We start from the raw sequence: 26877 nt of genomic DNA on the forward strand, positions 1-26877 counted from the left end.
GGAATTTTTAAAAATAAAAAGAAGAAAGATTGTGAAAAAAATGTAAAAAATGAAAAAAAGTGTAAAAAATAGTTTGAAAAAGTTTAAAAAGTCGTAACAAAAAACCCAACCTCGCCCCGACAACTCACGCGGCAGGAGCCCCACTCAGCTCCCACAGCGTCCCCCGGTCACTTGGCAAACTGTGGGCGGCGACACCGGTGGCCACTCGACGGCGCCGGCTCTCGCGAGCGACGTCACCGGGGGGAGGGGCTTCTTGAGCGTCCGCGAGCAAGCGACGCGGCAGCAACGGCGCGGATTGTTTCGCAGCGACTGCGACTCCGATGGCGTTCGCCCTCGTGAGAAGGCGAGACGTGGGTGATGCGGCGAGAGAGACACCCCCAATGAGGGGGGGAGTTGGGGAAGAGTTAACAGCCTGAGCATCGAGGCCCACGTGAGGCTTCGGAACGATTGGATGCCACTGGGAGGAGATTCCACCGCAGGGCTTTTGAATAAAATCTTATGGACAGAGCTTGACTAATACTACCTATACACTAACACTGCCTATAGACTAACACTGCCCACAGACTAACACTGCCCACAGACTAACATTACCCATAGACTAACACTGCCCATAGACTAACACTGCCCATAGACTAACACTGCCCACAGACTAACATTGCCCACAGACCAACATTGCCCACAGACTAACACTGCCCATAGACTAACACTGCCCATAGACTAACACTGCCCACAGACTAACACTGCCCACAGACCAACACTGCCCACAGACTAACATTGCCCACAGACCAACACTGCCCACAGACTAACACTGCCCACAGACTAACACTGCTCATAGACTAACACTACCCATAGACTAACATTGCCCACAGACCAACACTGCCCATAGACCAACACTGCCCACAGACTAACACTACCCATAGACCAAGACTGCCCACAGACCAACACTGCCCATAGACCAACACTGCCCATAGACCAACACTGCCCACAGACTAACACTGCCCATAGACCGACACTGCCCACAGACCAACACTGCCCATAGACCAACACTGCCCATAGACCAACACTGCCCATAGACCAACATTGCCCATAGACCAACACTGCCCACAGACTAACACTGCCCATAGACTAACACTGCCCACAGACCAACACTGCCCATAGACCAACATTGCCCACAGACCAACACTGCCCATAGACCAACATTGCCCATAGACTAACACTGCCCATAGACCAACACTGCCCATAGACCAACACTGCCCACAGACTAACACTGCCCACAGACTAACATTGCCCACAGACCAACACTGCCCATAGACCAACAATGCCCACAGACTAAAACTGCCCACAGACTAACACTGGCCATAGACCAACACTGCCCACAGACTAACACTGCCCACAGACTAACATTGCCCACAGACCAACACTGCCCATAGACTAACACTGCCCACAGACCAACACTGCCCACAGACTAACACTGCCCGTAGACTAACATTGCCCACAACTAACACTGCCCACAGACTAACATTGCCCACAGACTAACACTGCCCACAGACTAACATTGCCCATAGACCAACACTGCCCACAGACTAACACTGCCCACAGACTAACATTGCCCACAGACTAACACTGTCCATAGACCAACATTTCCCACAGACTAACATTGCCCATAGACCAACACTGTCCATAGACTAACACTGCCCACAGACTAACATTGCCCATAGACTAACATTGCCCATAGACCAACACTGCCCATAGACTAACACTGTCCATAGACTAACACTGCCCACAGACTAACATTGCCCATAGACTAACATTGCCCATAGACCAACACTGTCCATAGACTAACACTGCCCACAGACTAACATTGATCATAGACTAACACTGCCCATAGACCAACACTGCCCATAGACTAACACTGCCCATAGACTAACACTGCCCATAAACCAACACTGCCCATAGACTAACACTGCCCACAGACTAACACTGCCCATAGACTAACACTGCCTATAGACTAACACTGCCCACAGACTAACACTGCCCATAGACTAACACTGCCTATAGACCAACACTGCCCATAGACTAACACTGCCCATAGACCAACACTGCCCATAGACTAACACTGCCCACAGACTAACACTGCCCATAGACCAACACTGCCCATAGACCAACACTGCCCATAGACTAACACTGCCTATAGACCAACACTGCCCATAGACTAACACTGCCCATAGACCAACACTGCCCATAGACTAACACTGCCCACAGACTAATACTGCCCACAGACTAACACTGCCCATAGACTAACACTGCCCACAGACTAACACTGCCCATAGACCAACACTGCCCATAGACTAACACCGCCCATAGACTAACACTGCCCATAGACCAACACTGCCCATAGACCAACACTGCCCATAAACCAACACTGCCCATAGACTAACACTGCCCATAGACTAACACTGCCCATAGACTAACACTGCCCATAGACTAACACTGCCCATAGACCAACACTGCCCATAGACCAACACTGCCCATAAACCAACACTGCCCACAGACTAACACTGCCCACAGACTAACACTGCCCATAGACCAACACTGCCCATAAACCAACACTGCCCATAGACTAACACTGCCCATAGACTAACACTGCCCATAGACTAACACTACCCATAGACTAACACTGCCCACAGACTAACACTGCCCATAGACTAACACTGCCCATAGACTAACACTGCCCATAGACTAACACTGCCCATAGGCCAACACTGCCCAGAGACTAACACTGCCCATAGACTAACACTGCCCATAGACTAACACTGCCCATAGACTAACACTACCCATAGACTAACACTGCCCACAGACTAACACTGCCCATAGACTAACACTGCCCATAGACTAACACTGCCCATAGGCCAACACTGCCCAGAGACTAACACTGCCCATAGACTAACACTGCCCATGGACCAACACTGCCCATAGACTAACACTGCCCATAGACTAACACTGCCCATAGGCCAACACTGCCCATAGACTAACACTGCCCATAGACTAACACTGCCCATGGACCAACACTGCCCATAGACTAACACTGCCCATAGGCCAACACTGCCCATGGACCAACACTGCCCATGGACCAACACTGCCCATGGACCAACACTGCCCATGGGCCAACACTGCCCATGGACCAACACTGCTCATAGACTCCCCGAGTCGTTGAGTCAAAAATAAATAGAAAATCTGGAGAAATGTGAACGAGAGATGCGGAATGTTTGCGAATGTCATTTGTCGGATTCGTTCAAGTCGCGCGTGGTGCTGTGTGGTGGCCTCTGAGCCCGTGGTGGTGTACATTCCACGTTTCTATGGCAGCGGACCGGGTCTACGCACTTGAGGGTCAGCCATCACTCCGCCACTCCGAGCCTCAACCACACGCTCGCCGGGAGGAGCGAGGGTAGGAGGTGAGGGGGAGGGGCCAAGGGGGGGGAGGGGCAGGGCGGGCGAGCGGGGGATTGAGGGAGGGGCGGGGTGGGTTCCCCCATGTATGAATTCTCACCCCACCCCGAACCCCTTTCATAGTCCCGGCACCTGAACCCCTCCTGCTCACCCCCCCAACCCACTCCCCACCACCAGCTGACCAGTTGACCCCACTGGAGTGGCCATGAGATAGTTGACTCCGCTGGAGTGGCGATAAGAAAGTTGACCCCGTTGGAGTTGCTTTGAGCAAGTTGACCCCGTTGGAGTGGTGATGAGAGAGTTGACCCCGCTGGAGTTGCTGTGAGAGAATTGACCCCGCTGGAGCGACCGTGAGAGAGTTGACTCCGCTGGCCAGGCTGTGAGAGAGTTGACCCCGCGGGCAGCGCCGTGAGAGAGTTGACCCCGTTGGAGTGGTGATGAGAGAGTTGACCCCGCGGGCAGCGCCGTGAGAGGGCTCTCTCTCCCGATGAGCAGAGCGCTCACAGCGAGGAGGTGGTGGAGTCGATGACTTCGCGTCCGTTGCACAGAGCGGGGTCGCTCGGGACGAGCACGGGAACTGGGGGAGCGGGGGGGGGGGGGTTGAAGGGCGGAGTGAGATACAGAGGAAGAGAGAGGGGGGCAGGGTCGTGATTGGTAATTCAAGTCGGGGGCGATGCTGAGATTGTTTATAACACGTTGTAGGCTTTCGCGAACAATATCATCCACAAGAGGTTTTTTGGGTGAGATTTAGTAATTAAAATGTGTCGTGAAACCCACCACACCCGACACAGCCAGTTAGTAATCACATCTATCATCACATCTATCCCTCTATTTACTGGAACTAAACAGGAGGATTTCCCCACAAATCTGGCTGTCCCCTTGATGATGTTGGTTGTAATTACTGGCGAAATGTCGTACTCAGATTGTAAATGCTGTGGGTTTGCTCTGCAACACACAACCGTTTCCTGCTGAAGTAGTAACTAATTGGCATGTTTTATTTACGTGAAAAATATTATTAGTTGGCTGTGTCGGGTTGTCTTGCCTCACGGCAGTTATGGAGCATACGGTCACAGGAAGTTCCTGTTTTTTTATGCTAATGTTGGTCACGTGACCAGGAAGTGACGATGTCAGATTTCCACTGTACTACACGGGCGTCAGCCATTACACAGATAAGTCAAGATGGCGGCACGCATCGCATCTCAGTGAGACCACAGCCGCACTTGTCCATTGTGGGAGCTTAAGAAGCATTATCTGTAAGTTCATCTTCTTGGTTCTTTCGGTAAAGTCACGTAGAAGGGAAGTAATAAAATAATAAAAATAAAACATAATAAAACAATTCTCACGACGTTTCGGCCACAACGCAAGCAGCCGTCCTCAGGTGAAGAATGAGACAATGCCAAGCTAGGAGCTTATATATAAGCTGCGTTGGAGGTGGAAGAAAGAGCGCCTTAACAAAAGAATGTTCATATGAAGAGGAATTTAGCATATACATGGAAAATGCGTAGGAGGTGGGCGGGGGGGTATCAAAGTCATATTATGCCCATGCATTATGCAGGATCAACAGCACCAAGGGGGGGTGCAGGGATTAGCAGTAACAAAGGAAAGGAATGTTAATGATATGTAGCTGCAGTTACTCAACCACCACGTAGAAAACTAAAGTATAAACTACATAAAAAACTGAAGTATAAATTGCATAGCACCATCAGTATACTTACTATACTCTACACTAAGCTGAGTTACTAACAGCAAGTAATACATTACAATTCTACGTCGTAAAAAATTATATAATATGCTTCCATCTAAACTTTATTCTATTGTATCACACGAGCATATACCGTACTATATACTGCCAACATTAAATTATATACTGTATTGCTAACCGCTACACCACCGCTCCCCACAACCACCGCCACCAACACCACCACCGCCACCGTCATCACAAACACCTCCACCACCACCACTTTCACCATCACCACAACCACCACCACCACGATCACCACAACCACCGCCACCACTGTCACTACCACCACGATCTCCACAACCACCGCCACCACCGTCACCACCGCCACCACCGCTACCGTAATCACAACCACCTCCACCGCTACCACCATCATCACCACCACGATCACCACAACCACGGCCACCACCGTCACCGCCGCCACCATCACCACAACCACCATCACAACCGCCACCACCGCCGCCGTCACCACCACGATCACCACAACCACGACCACCACCGTCACCACCGCCACCATCACCACAACCACCATCAGCATCACCGCCGCCGTCACCACCACGATCACCACAACCACGACCACCACCGTCACCACCGCCACCATCACTACAACCACCGCCACCGCCGCCGCCGTGCTCACCCGCACTCTGCTGCGACGTCACGGAGCCGCCGACTCCGACGCGGATCGACACGCCTCGCTTCGCCTGCTGCTGCTGCTGCTCCTGCTGCTGCTGCTGCTCCCGCTGCTGCTGCTGCTCCTGCTGCTCCCGCTGCTGTTGTTGCTGTTCCCGTCGCAGCCGCTGCTCCTCCCGCAGCAGGACGTAAAGCTTGGGCGCGAAGAGGCAGCAGAGGACCACGGAGCCACTGAGGCTCACAAACATGCACATGGAGGCGGTCTGCACCTGCGGAGGGCCGACAGACACCCGGCGTCTTCGTGTTTAATCTCACTAGGTAAGGTCCCCCCCCCCCCACACACCGACTGAGCTGCTACGTCGCTCGTTTTGCAGAAGCCCTGACGTGGCCATCGCAAATGATGGGTCAACAGAGTGGGCTTATCATCATCATCATCGTCATCACGTGGACGTTCATGGTAGGAGCCAAATACTCTTAAACGCGTGGTGACGTTGATTCTAAATGTGGAGGGGAAAAAACCGGAGGAACCAGAGAAAAATCCACGGGGAGAGAGACGCCGCAAACTCCAAATATACAGCAGCAGCAGGCGTAAGGTTGGGATCGAACCCACGACCTCCTGCATAGCAGGCGAGGTAGTGAACATCTCCTAGCCACCGTGGCAAAGCCCCGGGGCTCTGCGGCGATGTTCTGTGATCTCGGTGGTGGTGATAACGTTATAGTGATCGCGGTGGTGATGGTGGTGGTGATCATGGTGTTGGTGGTGATCACGGTTGTGGTGGTGATCACGGTGGTGGTGGTGGTGGTGGTGATTACGGTGGTGACGATTATCTGAACTGTTTCCTCGGCCTACCCCTAGGCCGACTCAGCCTTAAATAAGTACCTTGTGCGATGTGGAAACATCGCCACTGTTACCGTACGTGTCCAACCGTGCTCACTGGAGGTGCGGGGGAAGGACAACAAACTAAACACAACAAGCAGTTCTAAAGAAATTAGTTTGTCAAGATAGATGACGATTTAGAAATGGATAGCTCCAGTGACTTCCGAATATCGATAGGAAGAGCTTTCCAGACGGCCGCAGAAGCTCATCTCAAAGTGCACGATGCAGTCGACGTCTTTCTTAGACGGCTATCCAGAAGAGGGAGACAAAGGCGGCCGGGCACGGTGCTGAGCTCCCACCCCCTCTTGTGCCGTGCCGGCCTTAATAGGTGCTCGCTAACAGCACTTGCCCCAACAGTCTGTTAGGGCTATGGGGGGGATCTTTGGCTGTCTTTTGGGGGTTGGGAGCGGTGGCGCTGTGGTTAGCGTCTGTTTACAAATAGTGAAACAGACTAACATTGCCCATATACTAACAATGCACGTAGACGAACATTGGCCATAGACTACCATTGTCAATGGACTATTATTTCCCACAGACTAGCTATCATTGCCGATAAACTCACATTAGCCATAGTCTACCAATGCCCATAGACTAACATTGCCAATAGACTAACATTGCCCATAGACTACCTATGCCCATGTGACTCGTATGACCTCGTCTCTTTACACACGCCATTACAACAGCCATCTCCCTCCACACGTGTGCGTGTGCCATGTTTGTTGTCTAAGTCGACGTCGTCGTTGGTGCCGAGAGCGGTGTCAGCACCGTCTACACGAGCCGACTCGCCACCGCCGCTGCCGCTGCTACGGAGCTTCCTTGATCCTCTACTTTCCCTGCAGCCAAACACTGTCCCACGTTTCCTCACAGATCCCAACCACCCCTCCCTGTCAATCATCCCTCCGTTTCACGCCCTTTGCGTTTGTGTTTTTCTACCTCCAATCACCTTCAAGTTCCCCTGCCTCTAACCAATTTCCCCTTTCCAGGCCCCCGTTAAGTAACCGATCAGAGGGCGAACTCGCTCGCTTCCCCTATTATATATCCCTCAAGCCCCCTTTCCCGAAGCTTCCTGGACCCTCCACTTCCTCCTCCAACCAATCACCATTCCACGTTTCCTCACGGATCCCAACCGCCCCTCCACGTCAATCATCCCTCCGCTTCCTGCCCTTTCCATTTCTGCATTTCTACCTCCAATCACCTTCAAGTTTCGCTACCTCTAACCAATTGCCCCTTTCCAGGCCCACGTTAAGTGACCCAATCTGAGGGGTGGGGGGAAGGGCTTTGTTATTCCTTCTCGATTGTCCGTGTCGCGCGGTGGCGTCCACCACGTCCACCATCGTTGGTCGCGGTGGTTCTTAACCACTGCTGGAGCCTGCAACCTCATTGGTTCTGGGAAAGGGCGCGTCTCGCACCACCCCCAGGGGATGGGGGCACCGACAGGTGAAGAGGAACTGGTTGGCCGTGATAGGGCATCTACGGACGTATTCAAGCCGTCATAAAATCTCCAAAAGTGCTCTGGGATGCGTGTCCCGGATTGTTTGCTCGCGAAGCCTCGATTCCTCTCTGTATATACCCTCGTTCTGCTGCAACGGTTTGGAGCCAAAACCCTGGCCTTCTCCCGTATGCACTATGCGGGTGGGGGACTTTTTTGGCACCGTATGTAGGCGACCGCGCTCATAGGAGGCGCTGGGGAAGGCAACAAGTTAAACACACGAAGAGCGGTTTGAAAGATATGAGATTTCTAGAAATCCTAGATTTCTGTGGAAGTACCAACCTGCCATATCCCTCTACTCTTTTAAACACACGTTGTGCACACGCGAATGCACATTCATTGTTTTGTAAGATCGTCCAGTTTTAATCTCTTTAATATTTGATATCGTGTTTTATTAATGGATGTGTAACTCTTGCTGCCGTGTCTGTCGGCTGGCCTAGTCACCCTTGACACAGATCTGTCACATCTCAAATGGGGAATTTACTCGGATTATAAACTCATGATTCCGTTTATAACAGCGAGCCGTGGTTGTGAGATATTCTCAGTTGCTCACACGACCACGCCGTTGGTTTTTGATTTCGCTTCGCTTCTTTGCTGAACCTTTAATTTATTTGTTATTTACTCTTGTCTGTTTTGGTGGTGGTCACGGTGGTGGTGGTGATCACGGTGGTGGTGGTGATCATGGTGGTAGTGGTGATCACGGTGGTGGTTGGTGATCATGGTGGTAGTGGTGATCACGGTGGTGGGTGGTGATCACGGTGGTGGTGGTGATCATGGTGGTGGTGGTGATCACGGTGGTGGTGGTGATCACGGTGGTGGTGGTGATCACGGTGGTGAAGGTGGTGATCACGGTGGTGGTGATGATCACGGTGGTGGTGGTGATCACGGTGATGGTGATGATCACGGTGGTGGTGATCATGGTGGTGGTGATCACGGTGGTGGTGATCACGGTGGTGGTGATCACGGTGGTGAAGGTGGTGATCACGGTGGTGGTGGTGATCACGATGGTGGTGATCACGGTGGTGGTGGTGATCACGGTGGTGGTGGTGATCACGGTGGTGGTTGGTGATCACGGTGGTGGTGGTGATCACGGTGGTGGTGGTGATCACGGTGGTGGTTGGTGATCACGGTGGTGGTTGGTGATCACGGTGGTGGTGGTGAGCACGGTGGTGGTGGTGATCACGGTGGTGGTGGTGATCACGGTGGTGATGGTGATCACGGTGGTGGTGGTGATCACGGTGGTGGTGGTGATCACGGTGGTGGTGGTGATCACAATGGTGATGGTGGTGGTCACGGTGGTGGTGATCACGGTGGTAGTGATCACGGTGGTGGTGATCACTACCACCGTGATCACGGTGGTGGTGATCACGGTGGTAATGGTGGTGATCACGGTGGTGGTGGTGATCACGGTGGTGGTGATCACGGTGGTAGTGATCACGGTGGTGGTGATCACTACCACCGTGATCACGGTGGTAGTGATCACGGTGGTGGTGATCACGGTGGTAGTGATCACGGTGGTGGTGATCACGATGGTGATGGTGGTGATCACAGTGGTGGTGGTGATCACGGTGGTGGTGATCACGATGGTGGTGATCACGATGGTGGTGATCATGGTGGTGGTGATCACGGTGGTGGTGATTACGGTGGTGGTGATCACGATGGTGGTGATCATGGTGGTGGTGATCACGATGGTGGTGATCACGGTGGTGGTGATCACGGTGGTGGTGATCACGGTGGTGGTGGTGATCACGGTGGTGGTGATCACGATGGTGGTGATCATGGTGGTGGTGATCACGATGGTGGTGATGATCACGGTGGTGGTGATCACGGTGGTGGTGGTGATCACGGTGGTGGTGGTGATCACGATGGTGGTGATCATGGTGGTGGTGATCACGGTGGTGGTGGTGATCACGGTGGTGGTGATCACGGTGGTGGTGATCACGGTGGTGGTGATCACGGTGGTGGTGGTGATCACGGTGGTGGTGATCACGATGGTGGTGATCACGATGGTGGTGATCACGGTGGTGGTGATCACGATGGTGGTGATCATGGTGGTGGTGATCACGATGGTGGTGATCATGGTGGTGGTGATCACGGTGGTGGTGGTGATCACGGTGGTGGTGATCACGATGGTGGTGATCACGGTGGTGGTGATCACGATTGTGGTGATCATGGTGGTGGTGATCATGGTGGTGGTGATCACGATGGTGGTGGTGATCACGGTGGTGGTGATCACGGTGGTGGTGATCACGGTGGTGGTGATCACGGTGGTGGTGATCACGGTGGTGGTGATCATGGTGGTGGTGATCACGATTGTGGTGGTGATCACGGTGGTGGTGATCACGGTGGTGGTGATCACGGTGGTGGTGATCACGATGGTGGTGATCACGGTGGTGGTGATCACGGTGGTGGTGATCACGGTGGTGGTGATCACGGTGGTGGTGGTGATCACGGTGGTGGTGGTGATCACGGTGGTGGTGATCACGGTGGTGGTGGTGGTGATCACGGTGGTGGTGGTGATCACGGTGGTGGTGATCACGGTGGTGGTGATCACGATGGTGGTGGTGATCACGGTGGTGGTGATCACGGTGGTGGTGATCACGGTGGTGGTGATCACGGTGGTGGTGGTGATCATGGTGGTGGTGATCACGGTGGTGGTGATGGTGATCACGGTGGTGGTTGGTGATTACGGTGGTGCAAATGAGACTCATCCTCTCGTGTTTCTTGAGCTCTCAAGTGAAACGTAACCGTGCTCTGTGACAAGTGGTGACTACGCTGCTGCTGCTGCACGCTGCTGCTGCTGCACGTGACTGCTGCCTCTGTGCGTCGTGGAGACAGCAGCGAGGGTTGGTGGATCGCGCCACAGACGGGTTGTGAAACTCCATTCTGCCCGTGAGTGTCGAGGGGGAGCTGTACCCTGGCTCGCCGGAAGAAGGCGGCACAGCAAAGTGTGGACTCATCTCCATCGGGTCCATCTTTCTTACCTGTCGAGGCGGTGCTATTTCCTGGCTCGCCAGCGGGAAGGTGACACAACAAAATGCTGCTCCATGTGTACAGGATAGAGCGTTGCCCCCTCACACGCGTGTATTTACTCCGGATGCTCCGGTTTTCTCGCCCACGTATAAACCTTAATTGATTGGACGATACTATTTTTGTATATAGAGGACCGCAGAACTTGGGCACTTGTTGGTAGTGCCGGATGCTGCTGCTGCCTTCCAGCTCCTCGTCTGAGGTTCCTTCTCCAGACCCCTCCGAGTCGCCCTCCCCTCCCCCTCTGTCCCTCTCTCTCTACGAGAGCGATCGGGCAAGCCGGTGAGCGGGTTACCGACCGAGAGGCGCGCTTACCCTGTAGTCGCTGGCGGTGGCGTAGAAGATGGGCAGGAAGGCGAGCCAGACGACGCACGTGGTGTACATGGTGAGGGCGACGTACTTGGCCTCGCCGAAGTTCTCGGGGCACCTGCGCGCCCTGTAGGCGTACAGCGTGCACAGCACGACGAGCAGCACGTCGTACGCGAGCGACGCCAGCATGCTGGAGTCGCGCACGTTGCAGCGCAGCACCACGCGCTCCCTGCGCTCGGGCGAGGCGTCGCGCACCACGCCGGGCCGCTCCACCACGAGCCACACGCAGGCCGACGCCAGCTGGCCCGCGACGAGCGCCAGGCAGAGGAGCAGCCGCGACGCGGGACTGACGAAGCGGAGGCGGCGCGCCCCCACCCCTCCTCCTCCGCCGTCGACGCCGCGCGCCGCTCGGATCGTCTTGGCGAGCAGCGGCGCGTAGCACGCCGCCAGCGACGTGCCGAGGCCCAGGCGGCGCGCGGCGCACGCGGCAGCCGACGGGCGCGCCACGAACGCGAACGTCGTGCCGTAGCACGCGGCTACGCCGAGCAGCAGCGCGCCGCACAGCGCGCGGTCGGACGCCCGCGCCGCCGGCGAGCGGCCGTGCCGCGCCAGCGCCGCGCCCGCCAGCGCCGTGCCGACGATGCCGAGCACGGCGAAGCAGACGGACGCGGCGGCCGGCGCGTCGCCCCACGCCAGGTGCTCGGCGGGGAGGTCCCGGCACCCAGAGAGGTCGGCCGAGGGCCAGCGGCCCGGCCCGCAGTCCCGGCACGTGGCCTCGTCGGCGAGGTACTCGTGGGGCCGGCAAGGCGCGCACGACCAGCAGCAGGCGTCGCCGGGCGGCCGAGCGCTCCGGGCCTCGCCGGGGCCGCACGGCTCGCTGCAGCGCGACGCGGGCGGCGCGCCGCCGTGGCGGGCCCAGGCCACGAGGGTGGCGTTCACGCGCAGGGCCTCCTCGTCCCAGTGGCCCACGCGCACGTAGCGGTGGTGGTGGCGCCGCGGCGGGTCGCGCTGGAACGCGTAGATGTTGTAGCGCACCACGCCCTCGCCGCGCGCGTCCAGGCGCACCTTGCCGGAGCCGGGGGAGCGGTACGGAGCTGCGGCAGGGAGATGGGGGGGAGGGTGTAGGGGAGCGGAGGGACAGCAGTTGGGCGTTGTCACGAGACGGAGAGGCCGCTCGGAAACCTCGTGGAGCGGTGGTCAGAATGGCCCCTGGAAGCAAACATAACAGATCTACCACTGAGATCCGCTCTTCATCAAGTGACTCTCTGGTCTCTACAGATCAGGCCCGTCGAAGTAGACATGACAGATCTACGACTGAGGTGCGTTCTTCTTCAAGTGACACTGGTCTACCCAGAACGGCCCTCAGAAGCAGACGTAACAGATCTACCACTGAGATCCGCTCTTCTTCAAGTGACACTCTGGTCTCTACAAAACAGGCCCATGGAAGTAGACATGACAGATCTACGACTGAGATCCACTCTTCTTCAAGTGACACTCTGGTCTCTACAGAACAGGCCCGTGGAAGGAGACATGACAGATCTACCACTGAGATCCGCTCTTCTTCAAGTGGCACTCTGCTCTCTATAGAACGGCACACGGAAGCAGACACTCTGTTCCACACAGAACGCCGCATAACAGTGAAACTGATATTTTAATTCCCAGAGCTGAAATTTAGCCAAGAGAAGTGCAGAGCCATGTTCATATACGGTTGGGTTATTTCGTGTACAGTCATTGGTGACAGATTTTGAGAGCCCCATATCGCTCGAGTTGAGAACCCTGCTTAATGAACACTCAGCCTATGTGAGTATTTGGGTTTCTGTGTGATTCTACGGGTCTCTATGTGAGTCTATGGGGCTGCATGTGAGTCTATGGGTCTCCATGTGAGTTTATGGGTTTCTGTGTGATTCTGTGGCTCTCTATGTGAGTCTATGGAGCTGCATCTTAGTCTATGGGTCTCGATGTCAGTCTATGGGTCTCTGTGTGAGTCTATGGGTCTACGTCAGTCGCTGGTGACTGGGTTGAGAAGCCGGTTTAATCAGAGCGAGCGGCTGAAACCTGGATTTGAACCCAGGGCTCAGCGATGGGGGGTGCAGTGATCAGTGGCGAGTGGTGGCACAGTGGTTCGTGCACTGTGCTACAAACCCATCTGGTTGGGCATAATTCCCAGCCACGGCTAACATCAATGGCGAGTTGATATCAGAACTCATTTGGCTGCTGTAAATGTCCACGTGATGAAAAGCCACTTCGTTGAGCTATCATTTGTGATAGCTGGGTCCTTCTGAAATAGAGCTGCATGGCAGCTCATGGGGTCTTACAGCTGATAAAATAAAATAAAAATTGTTGTAGTAGCGGTTTCTCACGCTGAGACCATCAACGCAACTAAACTCGAGATGCCGGTTCAACCGCAGTGGGCGGCCAAAACACGGACTGGAACCTCGGACCTCAGCGGTGCCGGATCAGCGATCTGACCTCTGACCCGTGAGCACTACAGGGCCACTTGTACGCTTGCGTTGGAGTTTCGAGCGAGCGAGCGAGTTATCAAGCGAGGAGGGGAAATAGATGTGCATCCTCGCACCGAGAAGAAAACGAAAGCATGCGTTAGACGTTTGATACTCAGCCGAGTGTGGTGGGGTAGCTCTCCGGTGACTCCAATGGTCTGGGAGCGAGGTGCCCCCCCCCTCTACCCTCTCCACCCCCCAGGTAAAGTCCGCCAGCGCCGCTAATTAGCGCTCACCCGCTGCCAGTAAGAAAATAAACTTCAGACGGTGCTGCGGCAGGAGTGATCATTAACGCCGGACTTTACTAATTCTTACGCAGACGTCGGGGGGAAGGGGGGGGGCTCTGACAGGTGGCCGATGGATTATTCTTTATTTCGGGGAGGGGGGGCGGGTACTCCCTTCCCTCTAAACCTTGCGGCGAGGGGAGAGAATCAACGCGCCTGCCTCATTATCGGGAAGCCGTCTCAAGACCACGGTCGAGCCGCCGCCGCCACCACCATCGCCACCGCCACGTGCCTGGAACAACAACAACAACAAGACGGCGGCGGCGGCGGTGTGCGTGTGCGCGCCGTTTGTTGTTGCTTTGCGTGCTCCCATAGGGGAGGAGGGAGTGAGGGAGTGAGGACTTTAATGAAATGTTGCCAATTACCGAGTCCCGGTGGGCGGCAAGCGGGGAGGACGGCTGGGGGTGTCTGCTGCTGCTGCTGCTACCGCGGGGCGGGCGCCGGGCTAATTTACTCGGAGATTTTCTCTCGTGACCGGCAGGAAAGGCACGGGGGGGGGGGGGGGGGTGGAGAAGGAACTCCGCGGGGAGATGGGAGAGAGAGTGGGAGAGGACTGCCTGCCACTTCTCGGGAACAAAGATGTCATCGACACGGGGGTGGGGTGGTGGTGTGGTGAGTGCGGAAACGATCGGGCGCATTTTCAAATCTTAGAAATCGGGACGCGACGATGGGAAGTCTTTGGTTCAGCAGCGGATAGAGACTGTGGCTGAACGCCGAGCAATGGATGTCATCACCGCCGTTCGTACGTTTTTGCTGCAGCGTTCAATGTAGTGGTGGCTAAGAGATGCTGACTACCTCGCCTGGTATACAGGAGATCCTGGGTTCGATCCCAACCCTGACGATGCCTGTTATATTTGGAGTTTGCGTGTCTCTCTCCCTGTGGTCGTGTAGCATCAACATCACGCGTTCAGTGCATTGCGCTGCTGATATACATTCACACGTGACGATATGCCACTTGCGTTGAGCTATCAATTGTGATAGCCAGGTAAGGGCGTCTAAAATAGACCTACATAGCAGCTCAGTGGGGCCTTACCTGATAAATAAATGTTTTTAATACGAATCGAGTGAAAAGGTGGAAGAGTGCCCAGCCAGCAGGTTCTGGCCGCAGCGTCGACAGAGCGGCTCCAGCTCAGCGTCAGAGGCGCAAGTGAATGACGTGCGAAGCGCCGAGTGACTTTATTGGCGGTGGCGGCGCCGCCACGACCGGGCAGGGAGAGTCAAGGGGACCATGGGTGGAAGATGAGACAGGGAAGGGGACGGGGGTGGGGGGGAGAACGAATAGGGGGAGTGAGAGGAGGAGGAGGGAGGAGGAGGAGAAAGAGGGAGGAGAAGAGAAGAAGGGGAGGGGGTAGAGTGAGGCATAGGGAGAGAGAGGGGAGAGGAGGAAGGAGGAGGGGGGGGATGAAGATGAGGGAGGAGGAAGAGGAGGGGGAGGAGGGCGAAAGATGAGGGATGAGGAGAGGAGGGGTGAGGAAGAGGGATGATGAGGGAAGAGGAGACAGGGGAGTTAGAGGGTTGAGGGTGAGACGGGATGAGGAGGAGGGCGGAGGAAGAAGGGGAAACACGGGGAGAAAGAGGGATGACGAGGATGTAGATTTGAATGGATTTTTCGTATTGTCTATTGTCAATCGAGGATGGAGATGTCACACACGCCGGAGATGCCCCGACGCCTCGCGACTTGGCAGCAGTCGGGATGATACTTAAAGTAAATGTCAAAACGAGAACTGGACGAAGTGAAATCCTGACAGTGATGTTCGCACACATTGGGGCGAATGCCAACCCCCCCCCCCCCCCCCCCCCACCTCTGCAACCCGAAATAATAATTTTTTTGATATTTACCACGGCGAATATGATGTTTTATTCATTAGCACAGGGCACTGTTTAAAATAAATTAGATGTCATGACCTCTTCTCCACTTTGGAAAGTTCCTAAAGTCACCAACATTCCTCTCGCCCGCTCATTCATTCGCTCGCCCACTCGCTCGTTGTGTCACTCGTTCGTTCCCTAGTTCACTCATTCGTTCACTCGTTCATTTGTTCACTCGCTCCTTCATTCGCTCACTCATTCACTTGTTTATTCACTCGCTCCTTCATTCGCTAGCTCACTCGTTCACTCACTCGCTTTTTCACGCTCATTCGCCCGCTTGTTATCTCGTTCGTTCGCTTGCTCGTTCATTCGCTCGCTCCTTCCTTCGTTTGTTCACTGGTTCGCTCGCTCGCTCCTTCCCTCGCTCCTTTGGTCTCTCGTCAGCTCACTCGTGTTTTCGCTCGCTCGCTCGTTCGTTCATTCGCTCGCTCGCTCACTGTCGAAGCTGATGTTGAGCACGAAGTCGTTGAAGAGGCGGCCCCCGTCGATGGCCTTCATGGCGTTGCACAGCCTGGTGGTGTTGGGACACAGCACCCTCTGCATGTTGTGCAGCGCGTGCGCCATCGCGTACACCGCGTTGATCACGAACATCACCTTGGGCTCCTGCTCGTGCTTCGTCTGCTTCAGCAGCGACTTCCGGCCGCACATCTTGGTGGGAGCAGTGGCACCGCCACCACCACTCGCTGTGCCACCACCACCACCGCCGCCGCCACCGCCGCCACCGCCACCGGCACCACCGGCAGCGGCGGCGGCCGCGGCTTGGGCCCGCGTGTCAGGCAACGTGCAGTGGAACCGCCGCTCCCAGAACTCGCGGAACCACGGGTTCCTGCGGTTGTTGGCCGGCGTGAGGCTCTGGAAGTAGCGGTCGAATTCCTGGACGGGCCACGACGACAGCTCGACGGTGATGGCGCCGTCGGCTGCCCGCTCCCGGCCCCGCACCACCTCGTCCAGGGCGCCCCACCCGTCGCTCGCCACCCACTGGAAGGAGGCGTTGAGCCGCTGGGCGGCCGCCAGGAGGCCCCGGGCGTCCTCGGCGCGCACGAAGAGGACGGCCACGTGGGCCGCGCCGGCTCCGCGCGCCAGGCCGCGCACCGCCGCCTCGTAGGACGCGGGGGCCCCGCCGGCGCCGCCGCGGCCCGCCGTGGCGGAGGCGGCCACGCAGATGTTGCTGCGCGCGGGCCTCGCGCTCGAAGGCCGCGAGGGCCGCCTCGCCGTAGTCGCCCTCCGACGCCACGGTGGAGACGTAGGTCCAGCCGAAGTGGAGCAGAAGGTCGGCGATGGCGCGCGCCTGGTGCGAGTCGGGCGGCACGGTGCGCGCGAAGAGGTCGTAGCGCGAGCGGTCGCTCAGCGTGGCGCTCGTCGACGCGTAGCTCACCTGCGGGATGCGGAATAGGCGCAGGAGGTTCGCCACCTGTGCACACGGGGGGGGGGGGAGATTTGGGGAAGGAGGTGGAGGATGATGAGGTGGGGGGGGATTAGAGAAGAGGGGCAGGAGATGGACGTGGAGGAGGAGGAGTAATTGGAGAAAGAGGAATAGGAGGAGGGGTGGAGGGAGCGGGGGAGGGAGGGAGACCGCCGGGTTCGGATTCTGTAAGTTGCCGAGGTGTTCACGGTCTCGGCGCGGTGTAAACGCCACCACCGCGCGTAGAATTCTGCACACGGCGTCGCAAGGTGCACGGGTTAAAGGAGAATCTGCGGATTTCGGGATGGTGAGCGAGACCGGGACACGCACGCGTATGTGTATGTGGCTGCGTGTCTGGGGGAGCGGTGGTGTAGCGGTTAGCGCTACGCTGCGCTACCAACACTGGGCCCCGAATTTGAACCCTACTCACGGCCAACACCGGTGAAGATTATCTGAACCGGTCCTGAGCCTCCCGTAGGTCGACTCAGCCTCAAATGAGTACCTGGTCCGGTGTGTAAATTTCGTCACTGGGGAGACAAAGGCGGCCAGGCGTGGTGTTGGCCACCCACCTCCTCGTGTGCCGTGCTGGCCTTCATAAGCGATCGCTAACAGTGCTTGCCCCAACAGTCTGTTAAGGCTACACGGGGGATCTTTGTCTTTGTCTGGGGGAGCAGTCGCGCAGCGGTTAAGTGAACGCACAAAAACACCCGGCTTACTAACACGTGCACTTACGACCCAGTTTACGTGAAATATACTTATATATTTTTACACTGCCTCTACAGGTGAACGTTTAAGGCACTGAACCCCCGGACGATTTGGTTTAGCGGAGCGATCCTCCGTGAGATGTGGTGAGTCAACCTCGAGGGGGAGTTAGGGGCCATCCATTTAGCACGGACACATGGAGGGGGGAGGCGGGGGGTAATTAAAATGCGTACCGCTACTGACGACGTAGCATAGAAAACGGGGGGGGGGGGGGGTGTGAAGCCTCGATAATAATTTTTCGACATTGGCCTTCAAACAACGAGTTCGATAGTCCGGTGGTGGACTATCTGTTTGCTTCAACACGTTCATATTATTAATCCGTTTCTGCATGGATTAATTATCGGCCGTTCTATAAGATTCGGTGGGGGGGGGGGGGGGGGTGCGTCAGGCGTACGTACGCAGGTGGGAGTGGGGGGTAAAGAGTTCGCGTGCGTACAGGGAGGGGGGAGGGGTCAAGTTTTGTGCACCGACTCAATGGATGTCCCCTTAGTGTGCGTGTGTGTGCACCCTCGCGCACATGTGTGTGTGTTAAAGAAGTGTATTTGTGAAAGCAAGTGTGTGTGTGAAAGTGAGTGTGCGTGTGTTGACTCAGCCTTAAATAAGTAACTGGTGTGGTGTGTAGTAAACATCGCCACTGCGGAGACAAAGGCGGCCGGGCGTGCTTCTGGCCACCCACCCCCTCGTGTGCCGTGATGGCCTTCATAGGTGCTCGCTAACAGCACTTGCCCCAACAGCCTGTTGAGGCTTTTGTGCGTGCGCATGCGGATGCGCATGTGTGTGCACGTGTGTGCGTGCACGTGTGTAAATGTACGCGCGTGTGTGCGCGTGTGTGCGCGTGTGCACATGTGTGCACGTGTGTGCATGTGTGTAAGTGTGTGCATGTGTGTAAGTGTGCGCGCATGTGCTAAATGAAGTCGCGCCAGCGTGCCCACTCACACCTGTCCGCCCACCGCGCCCCGCACCTGTATGGAGACACTGCTGTCAGAGCCCCCGATGACGCCGGCGATGGGCAGCGGCCGCTTCTGCTGCACGGCGTAGGAGCCATCAGGGCACACGAACTCCGTCTCCTCCACGCGCTGTAGGGACGAGCGCACGAACTCCAGCGCCTGCGGGTGACGAGGAGCAGGGGAATAACGAGGCGAGGAGGAAACATCGAGAGGAGGGCGACGTGGAGAGACACTAGGAGACGCAGGCAGACGTGGTGGGGAGACAAGGAGATGAGACAGGGGAGACACTGGAAGGGGACGGGGAGACACGAGGAGACAGGGGAGACACGAGGTGGAGACAGGGAAGACACGAGGAGGAGACAGGGGAGACACGAGGGGGAGACAGGGGAGACACGAGGAGGAGACAGGGGAGACATGAGGAGGAAGCAGGGGAGACACGAGGAGGGGACAGGGGAGACACGAGGTGGAAACAGGGGAGACACGAGGTGGAGACAGGGGAGACACGAGGTGGAGACAGGGGAGACACGAGGTGGAGACGGGAGACACAAGGAGGAGACAGGAGAGACACGAGGTGGAGACAGGGGAGACACGAGGTGGAGACAGGGGAGACACAAGGAGGAGACAGGGGAGACACGAGGTGGAGACAGGGGAGACACGAGGTGGGGACAGGGGAGACACGAGGTGGAAACAGGGGAGACACGAGGTGGAGACAGGGGAGACACGAGGTGGAGACAGGGGAGACACGAGGTGGAGACGGGAGACACAAGGAGGAGACAGGAGAGACACGAGGTGGAGACAGGGGAGACACGAGGTGGAGACAGGGAGACACAAGGAGGAGACAGGGGAGACACGAGGTGGAGACAGGGGAGACACGAGGTGGAGACAGGGGAGACACGAGGTGGAGACAGGGGAGACACAAGGAGGAGACAGGGGAGATACGAGGTGGAGACAGGGGAGACACGAGGTGGAGACAAGGGAGACACGAGGTGCGGACAGGGGAGACACGAGGTGGAGACAGGGGAGACACAAGGAGGAGACAGGGGAGACACGAGGAGGAGACAGGGGAGACACGAGGAGGAGACAGGGGAGACACGAGGTGGAGACAAGGGAGACACAAGGAGGAGACAGGGGAGACATGAGGAGGAAGCAGGGGAGACACGAGGAGGGGACAGGGGAGACACGAGGTGGAAACAGGGGAGACACGAGGTGGAGACAGGGGAGACACGAGGTGGAGACAGGGGAGACACGAGGTGGAGACAAGGGAGACACAAGGAGGAGATAGGAGAGACACGAGGTGGAGACAGGGGAGACACGAGGTGGAGACAGGGGAGACACAAGGAGGAGACAGGGGAGACACGAGGTGGAGACAGGGGAGACACGAGGTGGAGACAGGGGAGACACGAGGTGGATACAGGGGAGACACGAGGTGGAGACAGGGGAGACACGAGGTGGAGACGGGAGACACAAGGTGGAGACAGGGGAGACACGAGGTGGAGATAGGGGAGACACGAGGTGGAGACAGGTGAGACACGAGGTGGAGACAGGGGAGACACGAGGTGGAGACAGGGGAGACACGAGGTGGAGACAGGGGAGACACTGGAAGGGGACAGGGAGACACGAGGTGGAGACAGGTGAGACACGAGGTGGAGACAGGGGAGACACGAGGTGGAGACAGGGGAGACACGAGGTGGAGACAGGGGAGACACGAGGTGGAGACAGGGGAGACATGAGGAGGAAGCAGGGGAGACACGAGGAGCGGACAGGGGAGACACGAGGTGGAAACAGGGGAGACACGAGGTGGAGACAGAGGAGACACGAGGTGGAGACAGGGGAGACACGAGGTGGAGACAAGGGAGACACAAGGAGGAGACAGGAGAGACACGAGGTGGAGACAGGGGAGACACGAGGTGGAGACAGGGGAGACACAAGTAGGAGACAGGGGAGACACGAGGTGGAGACAGGGGAGACACGAGGTGGAGACAGGGGAGACACGAGGTGGATACAGGGGAGACACAAGGTGGAGACAGGGGAGACACGAGGTGGAGACAGGGGAGACACGAGGTGGAGACAGGGGAGACACGAGGTGGAGATAGGGGAGACACGAGGTGGAGACAGGTGAGACACGAGGTGGATACAGGGGAGACACTGGAAGGGGACGGGGAGACACGAGGTGGAGACAGGTGAGACACGAGGTGGAGACAGGGGAGACACGAGGTGGAGACAGGGGAGACACGAGGTGGAGACAGGGGAGACACAAGGAGGAGACAGTGGAGACATAAGGTGGAGACAGGGAAGACACGAGATGGAGACAGGGGAGACACGAGGTGGAGACAAGGGAGACACGAGGTGGAGACAGGGGAGACACGAGGTTGAGACAGGGGAGACACAAAGAGGAGACAGGGGAGACACGAGGTGGAGACAGGGGAGACACGAGGTGGAGACAGGGGAGACACGAGGTGGAGACAGGGGAGACACGAGGTGGAGACAGGGGAGACACAAGGAGGATACAGGGGAGACACGAGGTGGAGACAGGGGAGACACAAGGAGGGGACAGGGGAGACACGAGGTGGAGACAGGGGAGACACGAGGTGGAGACAGGGGAGACACGAGGTGGAGACAGGGGAGACACGAGGTGGAGACAGGGGAGACACGAGGTGGAGACAAGGGAGACACGAGGTGGAGACAGGAAAGACACAAGGTGGAGACAGGCGAGACACGAGGTGGAGACAGGGGAGACACAAGGTGGAGACAGGGGAGACACGAGGTGGAGACAGGGGAGACACAAGGAGGAGACAGGGGAGACACGAGGTGGAGACAGGGGAGACACGAGGTGGAGCCAGGGGAGACACGAGGTTGAGACAGGGGAGACACGAGGTGGAGACAGGGGAGACACGAGGTGGAGACAGGGGAGACACTGGAAGGGGACGGGGAGACACGAGGAGACAGGGGAGACACGAGGTGGAGACAGGGAAGACACGAGGTGGAGACAGGGGAGACACGAGGTGGAGACAGGGGAGAGACGAGGTGGAGACAGGGGAGACACGAGGTGGAGACAGGGGAAACACGAGGTGGAGACAGGAGAGACACGAGGTGGAGACAGGGGAGACACAAGGAGGAGACAGGGGAGACACGAGGTGGAGACAGGGGAAACACGAGGTGGAGACAGGGGAGACATGAGGAGGGGACAGGGGAGACACGAGGAGGAGACAGGGGAGACACGAGGTGGAGACAGGGGAGACACGAGGTGGAGACAGGGGAGACACGAGGTGGAGACAGGGGAGACACGAGGTGGAGACAGGGGAGACACGAGGTGGAGACAGGGGAGACACGAGGAGGGGACAGGGGAGACACGAGGTGGAGACAGGGGAGACACGAGGTGGAGACAGGGGAGACACGAGGTGGAGACAGGGGAGACACGAGGGGGGGACAGGGGAGACGCAAGGAGGAGACAGGGGAGACACGAGGTGGAGACAAGGGAGACACAAGGAGGAGACAGGGGAGACATGAGGAGGAAGCAGGGGAGACACGAGGAGGGGACAGGGGAGACACGAGGTGGAGACAGGGGAGACACGAGGTGGAGACAGGGGAGACACGAGGAGGGGACAGGGGAGACACGAGGAGGAGACAGGGGAGACACGAGGAGGGGACAGGGGAGACACAAGGAGACAGGGGAGACACGAGGTGGAGACAGGGGAGACACGAGGAGGGGACAGGGGAGACACGAGGTAGAGACAGGGGAGACACGAGGAGGAGACAGGGGAGACAGGAGGTGGAGACAGGGGAGACACGAGGTGGAGACAGGGGAGACACGAGGTGGAGACAGGGGAGACACGAGGTGGAGACAGGGGAGACACGAGGTGGAGACAGGGGAGACACGAGGTGGAGACAGGGGAGACACAAGGAGGAGACAGGGGAGTTACGAGGTGGAGACAGGGGAGACACGAGGAGGAGACTGGGGAGACACGAGGTGGAGACAGGGGAGACACGAGGTGGAGACAGGGGAGACACGAGGTGGAGACAGGGGAGACACAAGGAGGAGACAGGGGAGATACGAGGTGGAGACAGGGGAGACATGAGGAGGAGACAGGGGAGACACGAGGTGGAGACAGGGGAGACACGAGGTGGAGACAGGGGAGACACGAGGTGGAGACAGGGGAGATACGAGGTGGAGACAGGGGAGACACGAGGTGGAGACAGGGGAGACACAAGGAGGAGACAGGGGAGACACGAGGTGGAGACAGAGGAGACACGAGGTGGAGACAGGGGAGACACGAGGTGGAGACAGGGGAGACACGAGGTGGAGACAGGGGAGACACAAGGAGGAGACAGGGGAGACATAAGGTGGAGACAGGGGAGACACGAGGAGGGGACAGGGGAGACACGAGGTGGAGACAGGGGAGACACGAGGTGGAGACAGGGGAGACACAAGGAGGAGACAGGGGAGACATAAGGTGGAGACAGGGGAGACACGAGGTGGAGACAGGGGAGACACAAGGAGGAGACAGGGGAGACACGAGGTGGAGACAGAGGAGACACGAGGTGGAGACAGGGGAGACACGAGGTGGAGACAGGGGAGACACGAGGTGGAGACAGGGGAGACACAAGGAGGAGACAGGGGAGACATAAGGTGGAGACAGGGGAGACACGAGGAGGGGACAGGGGAGACACGAGGTGGAAACAGGGGAGACACGAGGAGGGCGGCACACTGAGACGTGGAGAGGCGCTGTGGCGTGAAGCCGAGTGAAGTTGTCCAGCAATACCGCTGTAGGGACGTTGGAGAGAGGGCCGTTATGCATGGCAGCCTATGGGAAAGAAACACAGTGGGCGGGGCTACGTGTGTGCACAGGGAGATGCCCTCTGCGACGTCCGAGCCAGACACCCTGGGGGGGGGCTGGTTCGGCGTTACGATCCCCCGGGGCCCCACCCCTCAAGGAGGGTTGGGTATAAAAAGGGGTCGTTATATGGGCTTAGTCAGTTATGTTATAGTTAAGCTAAGAAGTCGGAAGACGTCGTAGCTAGAGCCCTGGACTCCCCCTGATCGCCGCCCTTATCAGGGCCCCACGGGATCAGGCTCGAGCCAGTGGCGTGGTCCCGTGAACCAGAGCCAGTGCTCTGGGACTCCGGGTACCGAGCCCGATTACCAGTGTCGGGCCAGACAGCCTCCCCTAGCTCTTAGTGGAGGACTCAGGGGATAGGCTATGGATAGCTAGGGGTATTCCCTGAGTTATACGGGTGAGGGGGCCGCTACCCCCTCTAGGGCTGTCCTGTACTGGCAACTTGTTAAATAAATATACGTGTGCCTCAACTCCGTTGTCAAGCGTCCTCGACGGGTACTTCATCTGGCGTCAGAAGTGGTAAAAATGGAAACGCGCCATACAGCTCGGACCAGGGTACCACAAGAGGAGGACGCCGCGGAGATCGCCGAGCCCGAGACAGAGCAACAAGATGGGGTGCAGCCGGAGCCTGGCGCCTTCTCACCGGGACGTCAGCATGGAGAGGGGCCGCAGCCAGATGCACTACGACTGGCTCACGAACGGCTGGCGGAGCTACTTTATGCCGCTGCCGCCACACTGGAAGGCATTACGCGGTTGGGGGCTGGTGGTCCACCGCAGGGCGAGGAGAACCGGCGGCCGGAGCACTTTCCCGCCATTTCAGCGACTTCACAATTTGAATTTCCCGCCATGGACGCCGCGGCTGTTCGGGGCGTGGCCAGCTTAGACATCGGCTCCGACATCGCCGTCGCCGGGGCTGCAGCGTCATCGCAGCCGAAGGATGCGTCATCGCTGCCGCGACAGGCGATGCCATCGGCCAGTCGCGCCGAGGCACCGCCAAAGGGAGGTGAAAGCAACCTGCGGAAGTCCACATCGACCGCTGCGCTTCACCAAAGGCTGCCCCCGCTGAAGGAATTCATCGGTGCGGAGGGTGACTGGGGCGGCTTCCGGCGACGCTTCCTCGCCCATCAGGAGATGGCGCGGTGGTCCGACGAGGAGGCCCTTTGCGCGCTGCCGGCGCTCCTCGATGGGGACGCGCTCGCCGCACTCACGTCGGCGCCAAAAGAGAAGCGGGCTACACTACCAATGGCGCTACAGCTGCTGGCCGGGGTCTATGGACCTTCAGCCGAATGCCGTCAGCAGTTCTACGATCGCAGGCGGGGTGAAAAAGAGTCGCCTCTGGCTTTCCGGACAAGTCTTCTGGCGCTGGCAAAAACAGCCTTTCCCCGCATGGACGACGACGGCGTGGACGCAATGGTCGCGGAGAAGATCCTCCTCTTGGCGGACGACCTCGACATCGTCGTCATCGCACAAGGGGATGCAGAAATGACCTCCCTCCAGGCTGCGCGACTCCTCCACGCCAACCTTCTGCAGCAGCGGCGAAAGGCAAACAGGGCATCGGCTGGGCGTGCGGTGGCTGCAGCCACCCTTCCGTCAGAAGAACTTTATGCCGTCGACCATCGACGGCAACAGACGACGGGGGCGCGGCCGGGTCGGGACGGGCCGAGGCGTTTCGACCGTCCATCGTCTCCATCGGCGCTCCCGCGGTGCTTCAACTGCGGCATCCGGGGCCATGTCGCCTCGGGGTGCCGTTCTCCTCGACAGCGGGGGACGACGCCTCGACAGGACGCCGGCCCTCCTCTTCCTCCTCCCAAGCTCCAGCACCATGATCCGGCGAGTCGCGGCACCTCACATGTTTGGCCAACGCACCCACCTGTCGCACACTCTCGCACCGTAACGAACGGGGGGCCGGTGGGGCGCTGCGATGGACCGGCGCGGATCACTGCGGGGACTCAAATCGAGCCCGAGCGGTGGTCCGTGTTGGCCCATCGCGTGGTGGCCGCGGCGTCGGGATCGTCGGCCGTGGTCGGTTACATTGATGGGGTGGAGGTACGCATCATAGTCGATACAGGGGCATCGGCGACAATTATTTCGGAACTAATTTACAATATTCTACCGGTGCAGAGCCGTCCTTTGCTACCGGTTAATGTCCCTTTCTATGCCGCTAACGGGGGCTCTCTCGGCATCGTGGGACAGATTCGAGCGCAAATTTCTATCGGGGACATCAAATTGTCGGGGCCGATTTTTGTCTCCTCCTCACTGGCAGTTCCGTGCCTGCTGGGGACGGACTTCTTGGGCAGGATGCCAATTCGTATTTTGATCGACCAAGGATGCATTGAGCTTCCGTCGGGGCGACGTATGGCGTTCCTGCCTTCCCCTGTAGCGACTCGGACGGCGTTCGCGACGGTACCGGCGTTCGTCGTAAAAACAGTGCGTGTGCCGCCGGGGGCACAAATGCTGGTACCTCTTAAACTTCGTAGGCCCTTCGCTAAGGGTGTTGGGGATCAGGGTGTTGTGCTGGGGCCGTCTAGGGCCGGGGTTAATGGGCCTCATTTAATTCCGGCCCAGACCATCGTAAGGGGGGACGAGGATCCCTTCATCGCGGTCCTCAATGTCGGGTCGCAGACAGTAGTGGTTCCCCAAGGGACTGTGCTCGCTCACGCGACGCCGGTGCCCTGCGAGGAACCTGCCGTGAACCACATTGACACTGCTGCTCGGACGCACCCGCATTCGGACGGCGATGAAGGGTGGCTCGACGTGCTTTGT

General features: G+C 57.7%; 1 protein-coding gene across 1 annotated transcript in view; it reads right to left on the bottom strand.

The window, feature by feature from the left end:
- Positions 1-5952: 5952 nt before the first annotated feature.
- LOC133356455 (metabotropic glutamate receptor 2-like) overlaps positions 5953-26877 on the bottom strand; it is a gene marked incomplete at its 3' end in the record, with an annotated part of 28994 nt that continues 8069 nt past the window's right edge. Inside the window, 6 exon segments of the mRNA XM_061573987.1 lie at positions 5953-6084; positions 11527-12614; positions 16606-16816; positions 16934-17332; positions 17334-17579; positions 19295-19438. Coding sequence (XP_061429971.1) covers positions 5953-6084; positions 11527-12614; positions 16606-16816; positions 16934-17332; positions 17334-17579; positions 19295-19438 — 2220 coding nt within the window.

This window comes from Lethenteron reissneri, chromosome 54, assembly GCF_015708825.2.
Source record: "Lethenteron reissneri isolate LAM-NWPU_2019-01 chromosome 54, ASM1570882v1, whole genome shotgun sequence".
NCBI classification, from domain to species: Eukaryota; Metazoa; Chordata; class Hyperoartia; order Petromyzontiformes; family Petromyzontidae; genus Lethenteron; species Lethenteron reissneri.